We start from the raw sequence: 27,304 nt of genomic DNA on the forward strand, positions 1-27,304 counted from the left end.
ATATTGCTCTAAGACCCCATAAAGTATATATATTCTGGGTCGTGGTGAAATTCTGAGTTGATCTGAGCATGTCCGTCCGTCCGTCCGTCTGTTGAAATCACGCTAACTTCCGAACGAAACAAGCTATCGGCTTGAAACTTGGCACAAGTAGTTGTTATTGATGTAGGTCGGATGGTATTGCAAATGGGCCATATCGGTCCACTTTTACGTATAGCCCCATATAAACGGACCCCCAAATTTGGCTTGCGATTGCTAAAGAAGCAAATTCGGTCCGATTCGGTTGAAATTTTGTACATTCGGTTGAAATTTTGTACATGGTGTTGGTATATAATCTCTAACAACCATGCAAAAATTGTTCCACATCGGTCCATAATTACATATAGCCCCCATATAAACCGATCCCCAGATTTGGGTTGCGGGACCTCTAAGAGAAGCAAATTTCATCCGATCCGGTTGAAATTTGATATATGATGTTAGTATATGGTCTCTAATGACCACGCAAAAATTGGTCCATATCGGTCTATAATTATAAACCGATCACGAGATTTGACCTCCGGAGCCTGTTGGAATACCAAAATTCATCTGATTCAGTTGAAATTTTGTACGTGATGTTAACATATGGTATCCAACAACCACGCAGGAATTGGTTCATATCAGTCCATAATTATATGTAGCCCACATATAAACCGATCCCCAGATTTGACCTCTGGTGCTTTTTGGAGCAAAAAAATTCATCCGATCTGGTTGAAATTTGGTACGTGGTGGTAGTATATGATATTTAACAACCATGCCAAAAGCGGTCCATATCAGTCCATAATCATATATAGCCCCCATATAAACCGATCCCGAGATTTGGCTTTGGAGCCTCTTGGTGGAGCAAATTTCATCCGAGTGCTAGTGCTAGTATATGGCCGTTAACAACTATGACTAGGTTAGGTTAGGTTATGTGGCAGCCCGATGTATCAGGCTCACTTAGACTATTCAGTCCATTGTGATACCACAGTGGTGAACTTCTCTCTTATCACTGAGTGCTGCCCGATTCCATGTTAAGCTCAATGACAAGGGACCTCCTTTTTATAGCCGAGTCCGAACGGCGTTGCACATTCCAGTGAAACCACTTAGAGAAGCTTTGAAACCCTCAGAAATGTCACCAGCATTACTGAGGTGGGATAATCCACCGCTGAAAAAATTTTTTGGTGTTCGGTCGTAGCAGGAATCGAACCCACGACCTTGTGTATGCAAGGCGGGCATGCTAACCATTGCACCACGGTGGCTCCCAACAACCATGACTAACTAGGTCCATATCGGTCTTTAGTTATATATAGCCCTCAGATAAATCGATCTCCAATCATACACAAATTGGTCCATATCAAGCTCATATTTCTATATAGCCCCCATATAAGCGACCCCCATATTTCAATTCGAACTTACGGCCGTATATACTTGTTATAACTTGGTTTTTTCATATTTTTAATGGGTAATTTTTAAAAACAGAGTAAAAATACATAAAATGGTACAAATCATTTAAATTTTGTCGAAAAAATGCTAAATCCAATCTGAAAAAAATTGTGATTTTTTGAAAATATTTGAGGTCAAGCATTTCCGACAAACATTAGAATCCATTAGAAATTATAAAAAATAATAAAAATTATTTATTTGACAAAAAATCACAGAATTTTTTAATTTACATCCAAAACATTGAATTCGTATCACACTTAAAGAAGTGATGCAAATTCAGTGCAACGGCTATTGAAATGGAGGACTTCCATCCTATGACAAGTGAGTAAACTAGAAAGTCGGGCGGGGCATATATATGGGAGCTATATCTAAATCTGAACCGATTTTGATGATATATTGTAGATTTGGTTGATACCACAGAAGGTTACCTTGTGCTAAATTAGAGTAAGATCGGGCAGAAATCTGAACCGATTTGGATTATATTTTGCAGGTTTTATTGATATTGCAGGAGATTACCTTGTGCTAAATTTGAGGAAGATCGGTTAATAAATGAGACGATTATGGTCAAAAATATGGTTAGAAGAGACAAATTTTTGAAAATCGGGTGCTGCATATATATGGGAGCTATATATTAATCTGAACCGATTTGGATGATATTTTGCATATATACTCAGTTCTGTAGAACATTAGAGTAAGCCAAATTTGAGTAAGATCGGTTTAAAAATTAGGTTTTATGGCAAAATGTGTGAAAATCGGGCGATAAATATATATGGGAGCTATAGCCAAATCTAAACCGATTTCGATGATTTTGTGCACATATAGTGAGTGCTATAGAAAATTAAATTCGGCCAACTTTGAGTCAGATCGGTTTATGCATAAGGGACTTATGGCCAAATTTGGGAAAATCGGGGATACATATATATGGGAGCTATATCTAAATTTTATCCGATTTCTTCCCAATAGCGTTCGTACTTGTGCCCAAAAAAACACTCTGTACCACATTTAATCAAAATCGGTTAATAATTGCGACCGGAATCCTGCGAACAACAAATACATGGACAGACGGACGGACACCAAGTGCTAGATCGACTCAGGAGGTGATTCTGAGTCGATCGATATACATTTTATGGGATGTAAAATCAATATTTCTGGTAGACACACTTTTTGGCCGATCAAAGTTATTATACCCTAACCACTATGTGGTTTAGCGTATAAAAATGGCAAAAATGTTACCATATTGCATTACGTATCAGGAAAATGTACATTATCAGGAGAATGTCACAAAAGGCTGTAAATATTGAAGCACTGGGCATACAAACATTTCTGCCGCAGATCATGGACATTCCACCAGGACTCTACATCATCGCGCGTAGCACCTGCCAACCAAGAATGGCTTAAAAAAGAAGTTCTTCCATTCATTTCTACCTCACAATGGCCACCAAAATTTCCGGATGTCAATCCGTTGGACTTTTGAACCTAAGGCATTTTGGAGATAATGTTGGCCGGGAGTGGACCACAATATCGAATAGCCAATTTCGTGTTAGTCTGTGTCAACCAAACAAATCTAAAATGCCATCCTGTATATATCCCATAAATATTTACACACACAAAGGCAGTTCGAAGATTTTATAAAAGCCCCTTTATTCACACAAATTATCTTTTGGCTTCAATCACGAAATTAATTGGTCCAATTAATCTCTTAATTGAAATGTCTTCAATCAAGGAAATTCTGCACACAATTTTTTTTTCTGAATCAAGCACGAAATTAATTGATCCAATTAATCCTTTAATTGAAATGTCTTCAATCACAGAAATGATAGTATCAATTAATATATAGTAAAAGTCAATTAAATACTTAACAATTAAAAATTGAATTGGAAAAATTTTCATTAAATTTTTGTCTGTGTAGTATCAATCACCAAATCCAACATAAAAGTTAATTGTTCCAATTAAAAAATTAAGTGATACTATTAATTTTTGTGATTGATTTTTGTCTAAAATATTTTTTTTGTTTAAACTTATTAAATTTATAATTAAATATTTTTAAAATTTTAATTGGAAAACTTTTGTTGATATTCTTTTTCTGTGTACTGATCGGCCATCCAGCTTTATTCCTTTGATCTCCCATTTTCGTTTCTCGTTCCGAAGCCGATTTATCTGAAATCAGAATTTTTAAGTACTCAGCAAAAAAAAAAAAAAAAAAAAAAAAAAAAAAAAAAAAAACAAGTATATATGGCCGTAAGTTCGGCCAGGCCGAATCTTATGTACCCTCCACCATAGAAACTTCTACGAAAGACTGTCATCCACAATCGAATTACTTGGGTTGTGGTATCTTAAATCGTTTTCTAAATTGTGAGTTAGTCCATACGTGCTATTTATTAGACAAAAAGGTATGTTTAGGTAAGTCTACAAATAATTACGAATCGATATGGACTTTTGCACGGTACGTAGGGAGCCAGAATTGAAATATGGGGACGCTTAGATTGGGGGCTATATACAATTATGAATATGATATGGACCAATTTTTGTGTGATTGGGGATCGATTTATCTGATGGCTATATATAACTATAGACCGATATGGACCTAGTTAGGCATGGTTGTTAACGGCCATATACTAGCACAATGTACCAAATTTCAACTGACTCGGATGAAATTTGCTCCTCCAAGAGGCCCCAAAACCAAATCTCGGGATCGGTATATATGGATCCATATATAAACATCATTTACCAATTTCAGCCGGATCGGATGAAATTTTCTTCTCTTAGAGGCTCCGCAAGCCAAATCTGGGGGTCGGTTTATATGGGGGCTATATATAATTATGGACCGATGTAGACCAATTTTTGCATGGTCATTAGAGACCTTATACTAACACCATGTACCAAATTTCAGGCGGATCGGATGAAATTTGCTTCTCTTAGAGGCTCCGCAAGCGAAATCGCGGAATGGTTTATATGAAATTGCCACCCAGGCAATTTAAATTTAAATGTATATAGGCAAATCAATTTTTTTCCACGGAAATAAAGCAAGTATTTAGTGGAAATTTTTGTGAGTTTTTTTTTATTTAAATTAGAGAAGAATTAATTTTTACAAATATCTCTTATAGATTCGAGCAAACTAAAAATCACATGAACTAAAGTCTTGTAGTGTTACCTATTTGCAGGGCTATTTTTAATTGTTCTTTTATGAATGTCTCTATTAAAATCGAGTAGAAGTCACTTTAATATTCTTTGGCCATGTCTAGAGCTCTTGTAGATATTTCACTTTTATGTGAATTGAAATTCAATATTGTTGTTATCAGTGATAATTTGCCTGCTCCTCATCCTCTTTATCATATTCCCTTAGCATTTGGGAGTCAATGACATTTCATTCGACATGCGTGTATACTGTCTGGAGTCCTTTTTCACCTTTACATTTTAGGGAGAGTGAGAAGAAATACGACAGAAGAGAATACAAACATTTTGCTCAGTTACCATTTAAGTAGTGAATCTATTGTTGGTAAAGGCCTGTAACAATATCCATTTCAATGCTGATTAATATCAAATTGTATTGAACCTGTGTATTATTCGTTAATTTAATAGCTATTGGTGGATTGATTTGGTGAATGATTTTATTTATGGGTGTTAAACGACATTCTTTAGGTTGTTTAATCGTGACATGGTATGGGGTGGCGTATAATTTATCTGATTTTGTGTTACGTATACACCATAGTAAACGAATTTTTTAACCCATGCCTACTGGCTGAAAATTTTATTTCAATCTACATTAAATAAATTAAATTTAAAATTTCATCATCAAAATTTCATAGTTCTGTACTGTAAATCAAACGATGGAATAAATTATCAGGGTTTACCCCATATTTTTATACACATTTCTGACCCTATAAATTATATACAGTGACACTTCTGAAACATGGACACTCCGAAAAGCGGACATCTCTCAAAAGTGGACATTTTCCTTAAGAAGTTTGCTATATTATCACATTGAAATTAACCTCTCAAAAATGGATACCTCCCAAATGTGGACTAAATTTAGGAGACCGTGATGGTACACCTATGAGAGGTTTCACTGTATATGTTTCATCATTCGGAACAATTTCTACTGCTGAACCCAAATAAATAGAGTGACTGCTTGCAAAAACGTATACCCGCATTAAGTTAAAAAAAAAATGAAAATGTCAGTTGTTGCAACCAATACACACACTACATCCCTATTCATGCAAATAATGCATTTCTATCAAGTAGGCAGCATTCTCCACCACTCATTCCCCCAATGTCTTTTCCTCTCTCCAATACTCTCTCTCTCTCTCTCTCGCTTTTCTTCAATCAACTATAATTGTTTGTAAACTCATTGAATGCCATTGATCCCTGAGCACTAGCCAGACATTTTGTTTTTGGGGGCAAAACAAAACCAAAATAGTTCTCATAATTTAAAATTAAAAATAAATATTACACAAAAAAAGAACAAAAAACAAAACCACTTTTTATATGATATCACAAAAATACATTTTATATGCAAATGAAATAAAAATTCATTTAAAAATATCCAACGAGAACGTCAAGCTGTCTGGCATTTCATTTTTTGGCACCATTTTCGCAAATTGTGTGGTTTTTTTATTTTTATTACAATATCCATTAGTGACGAGTAACAAACACCAAACAGCCGGATATAGGTCTGGTGGTCTTTTGCCAACATATAAAGATGGTTGAAGTATTTATATGTGCAAATTGTTTTAAGTCTGAAACAAAGCCATCCGGAACAAAGATCTTTGCCAAATTTCATATAGAGGTGCAATTATGACAAAATTTATTATAGCAATATAATATTTACAGAATTTCTTATAGCAATGAAATTTTGACAAAATGTCCTATAGAAATGAAGTTTAGATCAAATTTATCATAGAAATGAGATTTTGAGAAAATTTCCTATGGATATGACAAAATTTTCTGTAAATATGAAACTGTGACAAAATTTTCAAAATAGATGCAATTTTGACAAAAATTTCAACGAAATGAAATTTTGCAAATAGTTCCTATAAAAATGAAAATTTTCACAAATGTCCTATAGAAATCAAATTTAGACAAAATTTCCTATAGAAATGAAATTTTCCAAAAATGTACTATAACATGAAATTTTGTAAAAAAAAATTCCTATAGAAAGGAAATAAAAAAAAACAAGTATAGACGGCCGTAAGTTCGGCCAGGCCGAATCTTATGTACCATCCACCATGGATCGCGTAGAAACTTTTACTAAAGACTGTCATCCACAATCGAATAACTTGGGTTGCGGTAATACTTGCCGATGGCAAGGTATCTTAAAAATTTCTTAAGGTCGTCTTCTAAATTGTAAGTAAGTCCATACGGGGAATATATTAAACAAAAAAAAGGCCTATTAAAGACGTATTTAATTCAGTTCGACAAAATTTTCTATAGAAATAAAATTTTGACAAAATTTCCTATAGAAATGAAATTTTGACAAAATTTCCTATAGAAATGAAATAATCACAAAATTTACTATAGAAATGTAATTTTGCAAAAAATTACTATAGAAATGAAATTTTGTAAAAAAAAATTCCTATAGAAAGGAAATTAAAAAAAAAAAAACAAGTATATACACGGCCGTAAGTTCGGCCAGGCCGAATCGTATGTACCCTCCACCATGGGTTACGTAGAAACCTCTACTAAGGACTGTCAGTCAGGGAGCCACCGTAGTGCAAGGGTTAGCATGCCCACCTTGCATACACAAGGTCGTGGCTTCGATTCCTGCTTCGACCGAACACCAAAAAGTTTTTCAGCGGTGGATTATCCCACCTCAGTAATGCTGGTGACATTTCTGAGGGTTTCAAAGCTTCTCTAAGTGGTTTAACTGCAATATGGAACGCCGTTTGGACTCGGCTTTAAAAAGGAGGTATCTTGTCATTGAGCCTAACATGGAATCGGGCAGCACTCAGTGATAAGGGAGAAGTTCACCAATGTGGTATCACAATGGACTGAATAGTCTAAGTGAGCTTGATACATCGGGCTGCCACCTAAACTAACCACCTAACCTAACGACTGTCATCCACAATCGAATTACTTGGGTTGCGGTAACACTTGCCGATGGCAAGGTATCTTAAAAAGCCCTTAACACCGTCTTCTAAATTGTAAGTTAGTCCAGACGGGCGATATATTAAACAAACAAAAGGCCGATTAAAGACGTATATAATTCAGTTCGACAAAATTTTCTATAGAAATAAAATGTTGACTAAATTTTCTAAAGAAATGAAATGTTGACTAAATTTTCCATAGAAATAAAATTTTGACAAAATTTTCTGTAGAAATAAAATCTTAACAAAATTTTCTATAGAAATAAAATTTTAACAAAATTTTCTATAGAAATAAAATTTTGATAAAATTTTCTATAGAAATAAAATTTTGACAAAACTTTCTATAGTAATAAAATTTTGACAAAATTTTTTGTAGAAATAAAATTTTAACATTTTCTATAGAAATAAAATTTTGGTAGATTATTTTTGGCGATATGGACCAATTTTTGTTTGATTGGCCATTGGCTATATATAACTATAGATATGGACCAATTTTTGCATGGCTGTTAGCGGCCATATACTAGCGTAATGTACCAAATTTCAACCGAATCGGATGAATTTTGATCCTCCAAGAGGTTCCTGAGGTCAAATCTGTGGATCGATTTATATGGGGGTTAAATATAATTATGGACCGATATGGACCAGTTTTTGCATGGTAGTTAGATACCATATACTAACAGCACGTACCAAACTTCGACCGGATCGGATTAAATTTGCTCTTCCAAGAGGCTCCGGAGTTCAAATCTGGTGATCGGTTTATATGGGGTCTATATAATTATGGACCGATATGAACCAATTTTTGCATGGTTGTTAGAGACCATGTACTAACACCACATACCAAATTTCAACTGGATCGGATGAGTTTTTCTCCTCCAAGAGGCTCCGGAGGTCAAATCTGGGGATCGGTTTATATGGGGTCTATATAATTATGGACCTATATGGACCAATTTTTGCTTGGTTGTTAGAGACCTTATATTGACACCACGTACCAAATTTAAACTGCATCGGATGAATTCTGCTCCTCGAAGAGGCTCCGGAGGTCAAATCTGGGGATCGGTTTATATGGAGGCTATATATAATTACGGACCGATATGGACCAATTTTTGTATGGTTGTTACAGACCATATATTAACACCACATACCAAATTTCAACCGAATCGGATGAATTTTGCTTCTCCAAGAGGCTCTGCAAGCCAAATCTGGGGTTCGGTTTATATGGGGGCTATACGTAAAAGTGGTCCGATATGGCCCATTTGCAATACCATCCGACCTACATCAATAACAACTACTTATGCCAAGTTTCAAGTCGATAGCTTTTTTCGTTCGGAACTTAGCATGACGGACGGACGGAATTTCACCACGACTCAGTATATATATACCTTATGGGGTCTTAGAGCAATATTTCGGTGTGTTACAAACGGAATGACAAAGTTAATATAGCCCCTATCCTATGGTGGAGGGTATAAAAACAAGTATATACAGTAGTAAGTTTTAATGGCTTGTCTGAAATGTTTGACCTCAAATATTTTCTAAAATTCACAATTTTTTCAGATTGGATTTAGCTTTTTTCGAAACAATTTAAATAATTTGAAACTGTTTTTAACCTATTTGAAACAAAAAAGTTAACATTAAAAATATGAAAAAATCAAGTTATAAAAAATTGAATTAAAAGAACTTCCTGTGTAGTTAAAATAAAGAACATCATTGGGAGTACATCTTCTGAAAGTGCTTTTAAAGTTTTTCCTCTGGAAGAACTTCCAAATTTTTTTGCTGGGTAAATGATAACGAGAAGTAAAATCTGGAAATTTTACATTCAGTTTCAAGCAATATTCATGATCAATGCACCTTCTATACCCTCAAGAAGTGAAATCGGTCTATATGGAGGTTCTAGAATCTAGTCCCCAAATTGGAGGTCCGATTTATGCCCCCTTATAAAATATATCAAAACCTGTACCGATACATATTTTAAATGTCAGTCAAATTAGATAAAAACTACGGTTTAGAAGCCGAAAAAGTAAAATCGGGAGATCGGTCTATATGGGGGCTATATAAAAACATGGACCGATACTCATCATTTGTGACACACCTCTTTATGGTCCTGAAATACCTCGAGATTTCAAATTGCAGGCAAATTGGATCAAAACTACGGTTTCTACAAGCCCACGAAGTAAAATCGGGAGATCGGTCTATATGGGGACTATATCAAAACATGGACCGATAATCACTATTTTCAGCACACCTCTTTGTGGTCCTAAAATACCTCTAGATTTTTAATTTCAGGCAAATTGGATAAATACTACGGTTTCTAGAAGCCCAAGAAATAAAATCGGGAGATCAGTCTATATGGGGGCTATACCAAAACATGGACCAATACGGTGGGTCTTAATGGTCCTAAAATTCTTCTAGCATTCAAATTGTAGGCAAATCCGATAAAAACTACTGTTTCTATAAGACCAAGACCCCAAATCGGAAGATCGGTTTATATGGGGAATATATCAAAACCTGGACCGATATAGCCCATCTCCGAACTTAACAAAAGACGTGTTTGTGCAAAATTGCATTACGTTAGCTTCATTACTGAAGACTTTAGCGTGATTACAACAGCCAGACGGACATGGTTATATCGTCATAGAATTTCTCCCTGATCAAGAATATATATCTATACTTTATAGTGTCGGAAATCAATATTTCGATGTGAATATATATCTATACTTTATATTGTCTGAAATCGATATTTCGATGTGTTTCAAACGGAATGACAAACTTATTATGCCACCCATCACTATTCTATGGTGGTGGGTGTAAAAAATTCCTATAGCAAATAAGTTGTGATAATATTAGAAATTTTGACAAAATTTTCCTATAGAGATCAAATGTTGACAAGATTTTCCTGGAGAAATAAAATTTTATAAAAATTTTCTATAGCAATGAAATTTTGACAAAATTTCCTATAGAAATGAAATTTTACAAATATTTCCTATAGAAATGGCAAATTTTCGATAACAATGAAATTTTGACAAAATTTCCTATAGAAATGACATTTTGCAAAAATGATGATATTTTAACCAAATTTCTTTCCTATAGAAATTATATTTTTCGCAAATTTCCCACGGAAATGAAAGTTTCACAAAATTTATTATAGCAATGATACTGAAGCAAAATGTCCTTTATAAATAAAATTGTGGGACAATTTCTTATAGACATGAAATTTTGACAAAATTTCCTATAGAGATGAAAGTTTGACAAAATTTCCTGTAGGGACGAAATTTTATCGAAATTTCCTATTGAGATGAAATTGTGACAAGATTTCCTATAGAAATAAAATTTTTACAAAATTTCCTATAAGTATGAAATCTTAACAAAATTTTCTATTGAAATGAAACCTTTACAAAATTTTTCATAGATATACAATATTCGTAAAAGTTCCTATAGATAAGAAATCTTGATTAAATTTCCTATAAAAAAATTTGCCAAATTTTTTATAAAAAGAAATTTTGACAAAAATACATATAAAACCCAATTTTTAAAAGTTATCAAAGAAATTATATTCTGACAAAATTTCCTATAGCTATTAAGTTATGAAATAAATTTCTATAACGATGAAATTTTAACAAAATTTCCTGTAGAAAAGAAATTTTGATAAAATTCTCCTTATAAATTAAATGTGGTCAAAATATTCTTTGAACATGAAAATTCGACAAAATTTCGTTTAGAAGAGAAATTTTGACAAAAGTCAAAATTTAGTTAGAAATTAAATTTTTGAAAAAGAATAATCCTATAGCTGTGAAATTTTGACAAAATTTCATAAAAAAAAAAATTAAATTTTGACAAAATTTCATAAAAAAAAATTAAATTCAGACAAATTTTCCTAAAGAAATAAGATTTTAACAAAATCATTAACAGATGGAATTTCGACAAAATTACCTATGGAGATAAAATTTCATTTCGCAGTAACTATATGTAATGTTATTGGAAGCTATATTTATTTTGAAATCTATTACCTTTATGCAACATAAATTGGTTATTTCTTGTTTTAATTTTTGACTTTGGGCAAGTTAAGCCTAAAATGTTTACATTCGTATGCATGCATAATGACATATGGCTAAGATGTAGTAAAAGAGAGAATCACTATCCATCTCTCTCACCACTCTTAATACCTTGCCCCTAAGGGCTCCCTCTCTCTTCTTATTTGAAAATGCATTTTTGGCAAATTTCCAAAAAAATTTTGCTTTCGACATACCTCTCAACTCTCACCGTCTCTCGGCTATATAAGAAATTGCCATTGAAGTATGGTGGATGAGTGAGTCAGTAGACATAAAGGAATTGCTACCATTGAGGAAATTTCAAATTATATTTTGGTTCTTCTAAACAGCATGTATAACAATAACAACAACAACAACACCAAGTATAAAAATAAGCATGTGTTTACAATATCGTCGAGGAATATATGAATAACTCTATTACATTATGATTGATTGCACTGTGTGTATGGGAATGAACGGTAATAAATTTAGTGTGATCCATATACAATATTGAGAGTAGTATAGACAAACAAAGAGTGCATAACGAGCTAAAGAGGGGCAGGCACTGGGAAATGAGTGATATAGGTGATATTGTGTATCTTGTGGATTTATAGATGCTGAAAAGCGACGATATTTTTGTTATGGATTGAAATAGCTCCTACAAAGAACTTTCTTCCGATTTAATTTTTAGAATTTTATCTTTTTAAACTGGAGACCGAAGATCTTATTAACAAATAAATCAAAAGATTATACCTGATTTTTTTTTGTTTTAATTTTTTTCTTTTGACTATGTATAATGGGATTATAAGTATTTTGTAGTCATTTAATGATTAAGATTTTTATACTTGAATAGTGCAAACACTTACTTTGGACAGTATTATGGCTCTTTATTATTATCTTAAACCAATAAATGAAAATGTAGGAATTTAAATTTCTTTTTACTTCTTACTTTTCGTTTCATTATTTAATGCTGACACATTTTTATTAATTCTCCGCCTAATATTAAATTTATAGACATGTATTTCATAAATTTCATTAAGTTTATAAATTCAGGCTCATTATTTAAAATTTCAAAAATATTTTGCTTGCTATTTTTAATATTTTTAAGTATCTAATAATACTTTCAGTGAGAAGAATATAAATAATGTCTGATCCCTTGTTAATTTCATTTACTTTATTAAATAATGGTGAAAGCTAGAAGTCACTATGAATATAATCACTTAACACTCCATCATTAAATTGATAAATGTTTGACATACAACAAAAGTACTTCACTCTGGTAGATGAAACCATCCTGGTAGATTTGTGAGTATGGTTGTATGAGATATTGATGGTGATGGGTTTTATTCAAAACGATTCGAGTGACAAATCTATTTGAGATAAGAATCAAAAAGTACAATTTGTAAACATATTGGAAAAAAAACTTCTCGATTTTCGGACATTTTAATTTCTTTAATTTAATTTCTTATGAAATTTACATACGAGAATTATTCTTCCCAAATTTAACCATTTTTTTCACCCGCACTGTATGAAAAAAAAAATGGTTAAATTTGGGAAGAATAATTCTCGTATGTAAATTTCATAAGAAATTAACATAAAAGAACCAAATTAAATCATCTCACCCGGCTAGATCTCGCTAAAGACTATGGAAATGTGTAGTGGCCAACACTGAAACATATATGTATAGTCAGGCTTCCGAGATGGGTATTTGGCATTTGCAATACCCAGAATGAGATGAGATAGATACATGGTGTCCTGGGGAATATTGCTCAGGGTCGGCGCCTGAGTCGATCCTTCTGTCTGTGAACACATTTTCGTGATGAAAGTCTTGGGCATAGTTTTAGCCCAAACGACTTAAAATTTGGCACAAGTATGTGCTTTGTGCCATAATAGACTCTACTGAAATCGGTTGAGATTTAGATATATATCTTTCATCCGCTTTACACTTATATGACCACATAGTACCTATAAAAGTTTACTCCGAATTACGTGAAAATGCACGTCAAAATTTTTTGATGTAGGTTCAGACCTATATATAGCTACCATATGTATGAATCGAAAATGTAAATCTACAAAGTGGGGTAGAGTATAAAACAAGTACATACGGCCGTAAGTTCGGCCAGGCCGAATCTTAATTACCCTCCACCATGTATTGCATAGAAACTTATACTAAAGATTGTCATTTACAATCGAATTACTTGGGTTGCCGTAACACTTGCCGATGGCAAGGTATCTTGAAACTTCTTAACACCGTCAATTGTAAGTTAGTCCATACGGGGTATATATTAAACAAAAAAAGCCGATTAAAAACGTATATAAATCAGTTTGACAAAATTTTCTAAAGAAATAAAATTTTGATAAAACTTTCTATAGAAATAAAATTTTGATAAAACTTTCTATAGAAATAAAATTTTGACAAAATTTTCTATAGCAATAAAATGTTGACAACATTTTCTACAGAAATGAAATTTTGACAACATTTTCTAACGAAATAAACTGTTGACAAAATTTTCTATAGAAATAAAATTTTGACAAAATTTTCTATAGCAATAAAATTTTGACAAAATTTTCTATAGCAATAAAATTTTGACAAAATTTTGTATAGTAATAAAATTTTGCCAAAATTTTCTAAAGATATAAAATTTTGGTAGATTATTTTTGGGGATCGGCTATATATAACTATAGACTGATATGGGCCAATTTTGGCATGGTTGTTAGCGGTGCAATATACCAAATTTCACCACGTACCAAAGTTGAACAGGATCGGAGGAATTTTGCTCCTCCAAGAGCTCCGGAGGTCAAATCTGGGGATCGGTTTATATGGGGGCTACATATAATTATGGACCGATATGGTCCAATTCCTGCATGGTTGTCAGAGACCGTATACTAACACCACGTACCAAATTTCAACCGGATCAGGTGAATTATGTTCTTCCTATGGGCTCCGGAGTTCAAATCTGGGGATCGGTTTATATGGGGGGTACATATAATTATGGACCGATATGGACCAATTCCTGCATGGTTGTTAGAGACCATATACTAACACCACGTACCAAATTTCAATCGGATCGGATGACGTTTGCTCCTCTAAGAGGCTCCGGAGATCAAATCTGGGGATCGGTTTATATGGGGGCTATATATATAATTATGGACCGATGTGGACCAATTTTTGCATGGTTGTTAGAGACCATATACTAACACCATGTACCAAATTTCAGTCGGAAATTTGGTTCTCTTAGAGGATCCGCAAGCCAAATCGGGGATCGGTTTATATGGGGGATATATGTAATTATGGACCGATATGGCCCATTTGCAATACCATTCGACCTACATCAATAACAACTACTTGTGCCAAGTTTCAAGTCGATAGCTTGTTTCGTTAGCGTGATTTCAACAGACGGACGGACGGACATGCTCAGATCGACTCAAAATTTCACCACGACCCAGAATATATATACTTTATGGGGTCTTAGAAGAATATTTCGATGTGTTACAAACGTAATGACAAAGTTAATATACCCCCATCCTATGGTGGAGGGTATAAAAACGAAAAATATAAATAGAAGTAGATTTTGATCTTAAAGGCAGTTTAGGTTAAATTTGGTCAGGTTAGGTTTGGTTTGGTTGGCTCGCACAGAGACAGTTCAGCCCATGACGATACCACAAGTGGTAAACTCTTCTGTTTAGCTCAATGGCAAGGGACCTTCTTGTCATTGAAACAGAGTCCCACATTGCGGTGAAACCACTTAGAGAAACTATGAAACACTTAGAAATGTCACCAGCGTTACTGAGAAGGGATAATCCACCTGTTGGAAAACTTTCTGGAGTTTGATCGAAACTGGGTTTGAACCCACGACCCTGCATATGCAAGCCGGGCATGCTAACCATTGCACCATGGTGGCTCCTTAAAAACATCTCCTATTTTTAAACGCTTTTTTGCGATTACATTAATGTTACAGAATTTTTCAGAATTATTAAAGCCAAGTTGACCCTAGTCAAACAAAATTTTCTTTCATGTTAAGAACCCCATTTTTATGTCGGGATAATCCACCTGCTGGAAAACTTTCTGGAGTTTGGTCGAAACTGGGTTTGAACCCACGACCCTGCATATGCAAGCCGGGCATGCTAACCATTGCACCATGGTGGCTCCTTAAAAAACATCTCCTATTTTTAAACGCTTTTTTGCGATATCATTAATGTTGCAGAATTTTTTAGAATTATTAAAGCCAAACAAAATGTTCTTTCATGTTAAGAAACCCATTTTTACATCGAATCACATAATTGTAAGGAGAAAAGTACTTCATTGAAAAGTATATCAACATTTGGACAAGGATAACAACTTTTTAACAGAGAAATACGTCTTCTATGCTAAGCAAAATTCAGATTTGTATTTTAAGGACATGAGTACTTTGGCCTCAGGACAATATCTTTTTCAGTGCAGTTTTTGATATAAAATCAAATTCTTTCTCGGCCCTCTCCTTTGGGCTGTGAAAAAGTTTCACATTAAAAAAAGTTTCACATTAATTAAAATCAAAAGCCTTAAAAGAAAAAGCTTTTTCTGCTTAACTAACTCATACTTGTGAACCTATGTATGGTGGGTGGAACCAAATAATTTATTTACAAACCACCTTTATGATATTCAATTATTATTTATTGTTTATTAGTCTATGGTATTAATAGAATTTTCGTAAAAGCATTAAAGTGTGCAAGTAATTACATATTTCACAAAAATTAATGTTTGGCCCAATTACAGGTTAACCAACTCTCCTACAAAACTCATAGTTACTGCAATCGTCTTAAATTAGAAAAAACCATGACATCAAAGTGAATGAACTTTGCTAGTGTCTTTTTTTACATTTTTGTGTGTTTTTGTGTTTTTGTGAGCATTTTGTCTTCCATTTCAGACGTTTGTTTTTTTTCCAGTAGCATATTTTTTTTCTCCGCATGAAAAACAAAATGATTGCAGTTTCTTCTTTTGTTGGATTTCGTTACAATGTTTGCGGCAAAACTAAAAGGAGAACATAAACGTATATGGGTCATTCCAGAATGCAAGATCTATGATTTATGATTACATAGGGAAATTTTTTGGATATATGTATGAATAAATTGAAATTTAGAATTTTTGAAGATTTTACTAATTGACTTCATAAATAGTTTCAGTTAAAAAAGGGTATATACCCTTCTTTCTGACCTAAAATGCATAATTGTGTCAAGTTTGAAGTGGACTAAAACTGTGATTTGGCCATGAACACAAAAATGTGTTCATAGTCGACGGACGGACATGGCTTGATCGACTCAAGGGCCAGCCCTAAACAATAATGCCAAAGACACCACAGACAGACGGACGCACGGACATGACTAGATCGACTCTTGGCCCTGAGCAATTTTTTTACTGTTTGGTAGATTGGTAGAATTCTTCATGTTTTGGTAGATTTTGCACATAATCTCCGAGAAAATAACATGGTTGCGACAAACATGTTACATGGTCACCATTCAAAAATAACATTTTGCTCTTGAAACATGGTTGAGGTGATCATATTCCTTCTCTGGGTGTAAAGAAATAAAATTTTAACTAAAGTTTCTATAGAAATTTTGACAAATTTTTCTATAGAAATACAATTTTGAAAAAATTTTCTATAGAAATAAAATTTTGTCAAAATTTTCTATAGAAATAAAATGTTGTCAAAATTTTCTATAGAAATAAAATTTTGACAAAATTTTCTATATACATAAAATTTTGACAAAATATTCTACAGAAATAAAATTTTGACAAAATTTTCTATAGATATAAAAGTTTGACAAAAGAAATAAAATTTTGACAAATTTTCTACAGAAATAAAATTTTGACAAATTTTTCTATAGAAATAAAATTGTGACAAAATTTTCTATAGAAATAAAATTTTGACAAATTTTTCTATAGAAATAAAATTTTGACACAATTTTCTATAGAAATAAAATTTTAACTAAAGTTTCTATAGAAATTTGGACAAATTTTCTATAAAAATAAAATTGTGATAACATTTTCTATAGAAATAAAATTTTGTCAAAACTTTCTATAAAAATAAAATTATGACAAAATATTCTATAGAAATAAAATTTTGGCAAAATTTTCCTTAGAAATATAATTTTGACAAATTTTTCTATTGAAATAAAATTGTGACAAAATTTTCTATGGAAATAAAATTTTGACAAAATTGTCTATAGAAATAAAACTTTGACAAAATTTTCTATAGCAATAAAATGTTGACAAATTTTTCTATAGAAATAAAATTGTGACAAAATTTTCTATAGAAATAAAATTTTGCCAAATTTTCTATCGAAATAAAATTTTAACTAAACTTTCAATAGAAATTTTGACAAATTTTTCTATAAAAATAAAATTGTGATAAAATTTTCGATAGAAATAAAATTTTGTCAAAATTTTTTATAGAAATAAAATTGTGACCAAATTTTCTATAGAAATAAAATGTTTACACAATTTTCTATAGAAATAAAATTCTGACAAAATTTTCTATAGAAATAAAATTTTGACAAAATTTTCTATAGAAATAAAATTTTGGAAAAATTATCTATAGAAACAAACTTTTGACAAATTTTTCTTTAGAAATAACATTGTGCCACAATTTTCTATAGAAATAAAATGTTGACAAAATTTTCTATGGAAATAAAATTTTGACAAAATTTTCTATAGAATTAAAGTTTTGACAAAATTTTCTATAGAAATAAAATTATGACAAAATGTTCTATAGAAATAAAATTTTGACAAAATTTTCTATAGAATTAAAATTTTGACAATTTTTTCTATAGAAATAAAATTGTGACAAAATTTTCTATAGAAATAACATTTTGTCAAAATTTTCTATAAAAATAAAATTTTGACAAAATATTTTAAAGATATAAAATTTTGACAAAATGTTCTATAGAAATAAAATTTTAACTAAAGTTTCTATAGAAATTTTGACAAATTTCTCTATAAAAATAAAATTGTGACAAAATTTTCGATAGAAATAAAATTTTGTCAAAATTTTATATAGAAATAAAATTATGACAAAATATTCTATAGAAATAAAATTTTGACAAAATTTTCTAGAAATATAAAATTTTGACAAAATTTTGTATAGAAATAAAATTTTGTCAAAATTTTCTATAGAAATAAAATGTTGACAAATTTTTCTATAGAAATAAACTTTTGACACAATTTTCTATAGAAATAAAATTTTAACTAAAGTTTCTATAGACATTTTTACAAATTTTTCTATAGAAATAAAACTGTGACAAAATTTTCTATATAAATAAAATGTTGCCAAAATTTTCTATAGAAATAAAATTGTGACAAAATTTTCTATAGACATAAAATTTTGACAAAATGTTCTATAGAAATAAAATTTTAACTAAAGTTTCTATAGACATTTTTACAAATTTTTCTATAGAAATAAAATTTTGACAAATTTTTTTCTTTAAATAAAATTTTGACAAAATTTTCTATAGAAATAAAATTTTGACAAAGTATTCTATAGAAATAAAATTTTGACAAAATTTTCGATGGAAATAAAATGTTGACAAAATTGTCTATAGAAATAACATTTTAACAAAGTTTTCTATAGAAATAAAATTTTGACAAAATTTTCTATGGAAATAAAATTTTGGCAAAATTGTTTATAGAAATAAAATTTTGATAAAAATTTCTATAGAAACAACATTTTGATAAAAATTTCAATAGAAATAAGACTTTGACAAAATTTTCTATAGCAATAAAAAGTTGACAAATTTTTCTATAGAAATAAAATTGTGACAAAATTTTCTATAGAAATAAAATTTTGCCAAATTTTCTATAGAAATAAAATTTTAACTAAACTTTCTATAGAAATTTTGACAAATTTTTCTATAAAAATAAAATTGTGATAAAATTTTCGATAGAAATAAAATTTTGTCAAAATTTTATATAGAAATAAAATTACGACAAAATATTCTATAGAAATAAAATTTTGACAAATTTTCTAGAAATATAAAGTTTTGACAAAAGAAATAAAATTTTGACAAAATTTTTTATAGAAATAAAATTTTGACGAATTTTTCAATAGAAATAAAATTTTGACAAAATTTTCTATAGAAATAAAATTTTGAAAAAAAATTTTATAGAAATAAAATTTTGACAAAATTTTCTATAGAAATAAAATTTTGACAAAATTTTCTATAGAAATAAAATTTTGACAAAGTTTTCGATAGAAATAAAATTTTGACAAAATTGTCTATAGAAATAAAATTTTGACAAAAATTTATATAGAAATAAAATTTTGATAAAAATTTCTATAGAAATAAAATTTTGACAAAATATTCTATAGAAATAAAATGTTGGCAAAATTTTCTATAGCAATAAAATGTTGACAAAATTCTCTATAGAAATAAAATTTTGACAAAATTTTCTATAGAAATAAAATTGTGACAAAATTTTCTATAGAAATAAAATTTTAACTGAAGTTTCTATAGAAATTTTGACAAATTTTTCTATAAAAATAAAATTGTGATAAAATTTTTGATAGAAATAAAATTTTGTCAAAATTTTGTATAGAAATAAAATTATGACAAAATATTCTATAGAAATAAAATTTTAACAAATTTTCTAGAAATATTAAATTTTGACAAAAGAAATAAAATGTTGACGAAATTTTCTATAGAAACAAAATTGTGACAAAATTTTCTATAGAAATAAAATTTTGACAAAATTTTCTATAAAAATAAAATTTTGACAAAATTTTCTATAGAAATAAAATTTTGACAAAATTTTCTATAGAAATAAAATTTTGACAAAATAACTTTTTTGTAGTTTTTTGGTAAACTTTTCCCTTAATTTTGGTAGATTATTTTTGGCTCGACTGGCTAGCGTGCTCTGGAGCCGAACCTGAGCAGTATGGTCTAAGGCTCTACGTGTCTATATTATCTCCTTGTGGGTGTTGCAAACATATGTACTAACTTTTAATGCCCTGTTTTCCACAGTTATTCAGGGTATAAAAACATTGCAATTTATGCAACGGTATTCAATTTTCTTGTTATTGGGACATTCATGAATCCCCAATTTTCGACACTCATAGGTTAGGTTAGGTGGCAGCCCGATGTATCAGGCTCACTTAGACTATTCAGTCCATTGTGATACCACATTGGTGAACTTCTCTCTTATCACTGAGTGCTGCCCGATTCCATGTTAAGCTCAATGACAAGGGACCTCCTTTTTATAGCCGAGTCCGAACGGCGTTCCACATTGCTGTAAAACCACTTAGTGAAGCTTTGAAACCCTCAGAAATGTCACCAGCATTACTGATGTGGGATAATCCACTGCTGAAAACTGTTTGGTGTTCGGTCGAAGCAGCAATCGAACCCACGACCTTGTGTAAGCAAGGCGGGCATACTAACCATTGCACCACGGTGCCTCACCGTAAAATGTTCCCGATTTTTTTTTTTTTTTTGCTCCATAGTAACACATCTCACATTTATCATTACAGATTGCATGTGGCAGATGTGACTGGGAAATTGTGGCGAAAACCTTATGTTGCCATATTTGTATGGGCTAAGTTTTCCACTTCTTGCAATTGCGATTTGCCACAACTCTCTGTCGGGTTATTCTGTTGTTGTTCTGTTTTCTCTCTCATTTTGTGTTTCACTAGAATTTTTGCAAGTGAATGACCAAAATAAAAAAACGAATATCCTTCTGTAATAAAACAACAAATGCATAACAAACACACCGGCATGACAGACACTTACCGTTTGCCATTTGTATGTCAGTGTGTAAAAATGCCATTAGTTTTGCTTTGCTTTGGTACGTGCTTAAGGACATTTTTGTTGAAATTTTTCCCTGATAACCCTTTTGTCGTGAGAAACCATAAAGGGACAGTGGGATATGCATTGTGGAAAAATATGACAATGTAAACATTTTTGTTTTGTATGTACAGTGGGTTACCACAATTGAGGAATTTTCGTACTAGCTCACAGAGGTTTCAAATCGTTTTTAATAATTCTGCAATTTTTGAATGGATAAAGATATCAACATAATAATGTGTGAAAGCTGAAAGGAATCTGTATTTTGGAACTACCATAAAAGGGCCGTTATTGTCCTCTTTCTATAACTGCATTCCCTACGAAATTTTACGCATTATAGGTAAAAATGTTGCCACAATGTGTTCTAGATTAAACGTTGTAGACTCTATAATTTCAAATTTTACAAAAATGCAGAATTTTCGAAAAAAAAATACCTGCATTCTTTCTGTCATAACATTTATTTTCCAGAATTCTCAATAGTTTTTGTTTCATAGTGTTCTTATAGAACACTCTATACAGATACGTCTTAAGTTTTAAAGGGTGATACGGTCAAAATTTGGTCAAGGGAAAACGCGTGTAAATCGGTGAAAGCGTTTATTTAAAAAATCAAATTAAATTTATTTTTCAAGTTCAATTTGTATAAAATGCAGGAAAAATATTCAGTTAGGCTTTCGCTTTTCCAAATCCGAATTGCCGGGCCTCACGCTTGACACCTGCCATCAGATTTTGTACAGCCAGCTTATCCACCTTCTTCTCCGCAGAAAGCCAGTTTGCCTTGAACTGCTGCTCGTCCTTCGCAATTTTTTGGTCTTCTTTAGGTTCCGCTTGACAATAGCCCAGTATTTCTCAATTGGGCGGAGCTCTGGCGTGTTGGGAGGGTTCTTGTCCTTGGGAACCACCTGCACGTTGTTGGCGGCGTACAACTCCATGGCCTTTTCACCGTAATGGCAAGATGCCAAATCCGGCCAAAACAGTACGGAACAACCGTGTTTCTTCAGGAAAGGCAGCAGACGTTTATTCAAACACTCTTTCACGTAAATTTCTTGGTTGACAGTCCCGGAAGCTACGAAAATGCTGCTTTTCAAGCCACAGGTACAGATGGCTTGCCAAACCAGATATTTCTTTGCGAACTTTGACAGTTTTATGTGCTTGAAAATATCTGCTACCTTTCCCCTTCCTTTTGCCGTATAAAACTCCTGTCCCGGAAGCTGCTTGTAGTCGGCTTTGACGTAGGTTTGACGTCGTCCATTACCACGCAGTCAAACTCCGTCAGCATCGTCGTGTACAGCCTCCGGGATAGCGCTTTGGCCGTCGTATTTTGTTTACCATCGCGATTTGGAGTCACTACCTTCTTGTAAGTCGATAGTCCGGCTCGTTTTTTGGCTCGATGCACGGTTGTAGACGATACACCCAGCTTATTTGCGGCATCTCGGAGAGAGAGGTTAGGGTTTCGCTTGAAACTACCGGCAACTCTCTTTGTCGTCTCAGCGGCTTCCGGTTTTCGATTTCCCCCCGATCCAGACTTCCTGAAAGTGTTACCGCAACCCAAGTAATTCGATTGTGGATGACAGTCTTTAGTAGAAGTTTCTACGTAATCCATGGTGGAGGGTACATACGATTCGGCCTGGCCGTACTTACGGTCGTATATACTTGTATTTCTTTAATCCCGAAAGAAAAACAAAGTGATTTCGGGATAAATATAAAAGGCAACATAAACTGTTAATATCGAATTATTTTCACAAACTTAGTTTCCCAGCAAAAAAATTTAGAAGTTCTTCCAAAGGCAACTTTAAAAGCACTTCCAGAAGATGCACTCACAATGATGTTCTTTATTTTAACTACCCAAGATGTTCTTTTAATTAAATTTTTTATAACTTAGTTTTTTCATACTTTTAATGGGTAATTTTAACTTTTTTGGTTAAAAACAGAGTAAGAATTCATAAAATGGTACAAATCATTTAAATTTTGTCGAAAAAAGTGCTAAATCCAATCTGAAAAAATTGTGAATTTTTGAAAATATTTGAGGTCAAACGTTTCCGACAAGCGTTAGAATCCACTAAAAATTATAAATAATTATAAAAATTATTTATTTGACAAAATATCACGGAATTGTTTAATTTACATCCAAAACATTGAATTCGGATCACACCTAAAGAAGTGATGCAAACTCAGTGCAACGGCTGTTGAAATGGAGGACTTCCGTCCTATGACAAGTCCATGTTAAATTCATCGCTTCTGCGTCAATTTTGCACCACTTCCGGATCCAAAAAGAACATTTTCATTACTCTTTTGGCGACGCTTTGTTTGCTGGGTTTTGGTTCAAAATTAAAGTAGAAAATAATAAAAGGAATATCATTGAGTTTGTTGGTTCAAGAACTATAGTTTATTGGGCTTCCGCCAAAGTAAATTTTTTCTTACTGGATCTAAATATAGATGTTTTGAAATCAAACTAATCCCTTTTATTAATCAAATTTGTTTTCTATTTTCTTACAGATTTTTCTCGTCAACTTTTAAAGAATGTTATAGCAAATCCTCCAAAAATCAATGGAAATGAAAGAACAAAATTATCACAAAACATATCAAATTTAAATTTAAGTTAAACTAAAAACGAAACGAACAAAACATATCAAAAATTGTGCCATCATATTTAGAAATACAAGTCCTATCTACAACTTCCGGTAAAAGCAGACAGAAAACGAAAACCGTAAATAAGAGCCTATATCGGCTAGAATTACAACAACTACAACATTATAAAAGAAAAAGAGCAAGAGAGCGAGAAGAAGAGAGCAAGAGGAAGAGAGCTAATATTATATACTTAAACTCATAATAAAAGAAATGAAATTCAGCTACAACATAAAATTTAGTATAATAACAAATTTTCTACATGGACTTTAATGTCCATAGGAAATAATGAAAACATTGAAAATGTGCTATGGCCTAAAGGTATGAAGCCACCATTCAGAAGGAGAATAGCATACATTCACAATTGCCGAAGCGGAAAAAATACCACTAGAGAAACAGAACAGAAAGGAAACTGTAATTACTATTTAAAGTAGCTACTATAGGAGACGGAGCAAAAAAAAAAGTGAAATTAACATGTTTATGGCAAAGGAGCCATCATAAAACGATACAGTTTGCTTGCGATGAAGACCAACGCCGCCATCATAGCTAACACTAGGAGTGACTAGAAGACAGCAGGAGACCCAGCAACAAACAGTAAACAAGCAATTCTCTTCGCCTTGGATGGTTATCAAAGCCTCAGGGCAAACTAAAACTAGCAGTAGCAGCAGCAGCAGGAGGAGAAGGAGGACAAGGAGTAGGAGAAATTCTATCAGGCTTCTCCACCCCGCCATTTATGCCATCCCTGGCCAAGGGAAGCCATAGGGTAAAAGCTTCCATTTCTCTATGGCCATTGCCTGTGAAAGACAACAATTTATTGGTAATTGCAGTTGGATTGAACAATAAAGCCAAGCCATTACCTTGTTGAAAATCTTCGTCACTCCACAGCACTGCTGAGGGTCATATGCAACAGACTATAGACTGTGTATAGCCAAAGAGCCACCATCATCATCGGGTACCATTAAAGAATAATACCTGGAACATCATCGCAAAACATACATCGCACCGGCAAGCTCTTTGAGTCTTGGCCATAATGCAATTTTCTTGCAACCGGAAATAGCTGACGGAAATTAAAAAAAAAAAAAAAAACAGAAAACGAAAATCCAGCCATTGACAACTGCTGGCTCTAGAAGACTTGAGTGTGAGCCGGTATACGTATGAATGTCATTGTAACCACATTAAACTCAGACCCAATACATCAAAAGCCAGTCCCACCCAGCCAGTGGATGGCCGTGTCCAAGGTTAATGTTGGTGCAGTGGTGGTCGCCTAACATGTTCACAATTCTGGGGACAACACATGCTACTGCTGATGATTTCCATGGGAAATGCATTGAATTGATGATCAAAGCATACAAATCCTGTTGCAAAACTAAAATATCTCCAAGTCTCTCTCTCTTTCTCGCAATCTCTCCCAATACTCCCATAAACTCTTTTCACTCAGCAACCTTAGCAACGCCACCCCAAAACACACACAGAGACGAAAATAATCGACCATTCTAAGCGGAAATTGAATTCAATCGTTGGCACTAAACAATTGATGTAAACGATTGGTGGCTGGCTAACCGGATCCCATAACAATTGGTGAATGATATCAACCACCAAAAACAAACAGGAAATAGTTTATGAAAACGATATTTAAACAAATAAATTTTGCAATGATGGCATTGGAAATTCTTTAAATTATCGAGAGCTAAAAAAAGGGTCAACAAAATACTCTGAAAAAATTAAAACTTTTTGAAATAAGGTGGATTTTCCTTTCATCGAACATTATTTAAAATTTTTCTAAAAATTTTTGTAAACATTAGAAGCTATTCTTTGTGTGTTCTCCTACTCCCTCCTCCTTCACCTCTTTGCCATCCCATAAATAGCCAAGCTATTTGGTTTGTTTAGGCCACCTTAATGACTGCTGCCAAAAGACGTACTGGCAGTAATAGTGCGACATTTGTTGCCGACAACAGCAATAATCATTATACCTCATTGGATCAACAACAACACCAACAGCAGCAGCAACAACACCAACAACCATTGCAACATCTCCAAGAGCCAACAACAAGAACACAATCATCATCTCAGCATAATCGACAATTTTTCAATTCGCATCGTCACCAACACAATCGTCATTTGCCAAGCAATCAGCATCATGAACATCAGCATCTTTTGCAACAGGAACCACAACAAGCGGGATCATCAGTTACGTCTTCATTATCATCTATTGGCCACAATTACCATTATCAACAGCGTTACCCAAGTGGCTCCGCATCGTCCAGCAACTACGGCACCGTCACCTCCCATCAACATCAATCCCCCAGCAATAATCAGACAACACCAGCAGCAGCAACATCGTCATCATCATCATCATCATCGACAGCATCCTCAATTATGCGTGGCGAGTGTTCGGTGAAATTGCCCTTGGATATTTTGTAAGTAGCATTATCGAGTTTTCTTAGTTAGTGAATTATTCACAAAGGATACTGATTGCTTGTTTTAGGTTTGTTTTTGTTTCATTGTGCATTAAGACTTACATTTCCAGAGATTAAAAGTTGATAGTTTAATTAAAGGGTGATAGAGTCAAAATTTGGTCAATATAAACTTGACGTATTTCTTTCAATTTTGCATTTAAAAAAAACCTGAACACCCCTCATTTTGAAGGTGTGTGTGTAGAATGTTGCTCCTATTTTGATTTTGGAATTCACTCTTCAGTTGTCAAAATGCCGTCCAAGCAAGAAGAGCAGCGTATCAAAATTTTGTTCGCGCATCGCGAAAATCCGAGCTACTCGCACGCAAAGCTCTAAAAAAAATCGCTAAAAGTTGCCAAATCAACCGTTACAAATGTAATTAAAGTGTTTGGGGAACGTTTGTCGACAGCCAGGAAGTCTGGGTCGGGGGGAAATCGAAAACCGGAAGCCGCTGAGACGACAAAGAGAGTTGCCGGTAGTTTCAAGCGAAACCCTAACCTCTCTCTCTCCGAGATGCCGCAAATAAGCTGGGTGTATCGTCTACAACCGTGCATCGAGCCAAAAAACGAGCCGGACTATCGACTTACAAGAAGGTAGTGACTCCAAATCGCAATGGTAAACAAAATACGACGGCCAAAGCGCGATCCCGGAGGCTGTACACGACGATGCTGACGAAGTTTGACTGCGTGGTAATGGACGACGAAACCTACGACAAAGCCGACTACAAGCAGCTTCCGGGACAGGAGTTTTATACGGCAAAAGGAAGGGGAAAGATAGCAGATATTTTCAAGCACATAAAACTGTCAAAGTTCGCAAAGAAATATCTGGTTTGGCAAGCCATCTGTACCTGTGGCTT

The 27,304-nt window shown here is 32.8% G+C and overlaps 1 protein-coding gene across 2 annotated transcripts in view; it reads left to right on the forward strand.

Moving 5' to 3' along the window:
• The window catches only part of Hs3st-A (Heparan sulfate 3-O sulfotransferase-A), a 291,348-nt gene that overhangs the window by 155,223 nt on the left and 108,821 nt on the right, over positions 1-27,304 (forward strand). For both annotated transcript variants that reach the window (XM_075311929.1, XM_075311930.1), the window contains exon 5: positions 23,867-26,412. In XM_075311929.1, the coding sequence (XP_075168044.1) occupies positions 25,892-26,412 (521 nt within the window). In that variant the 5' untranslated portion in view covers positions 23,867-25,891. The remainder of the gene's footprint in view (positions 1-23,866; positions 26,413-27,304) is intronic.

This window comes from Haematobia irritans, chromosome 5 (genome assembly GCF_050003625.1).
Source record: "Haematobia irritans isolate KBUSLIRL chromosome 5, ASM5000362v1, whole genome shotgun sequence".
Taxonomy (NCBI): Eukaryota; Metazoa; Arthropoda; class Insecta; order Diptera; family Muscidae; genus Haematobia; species Haematobia irritans.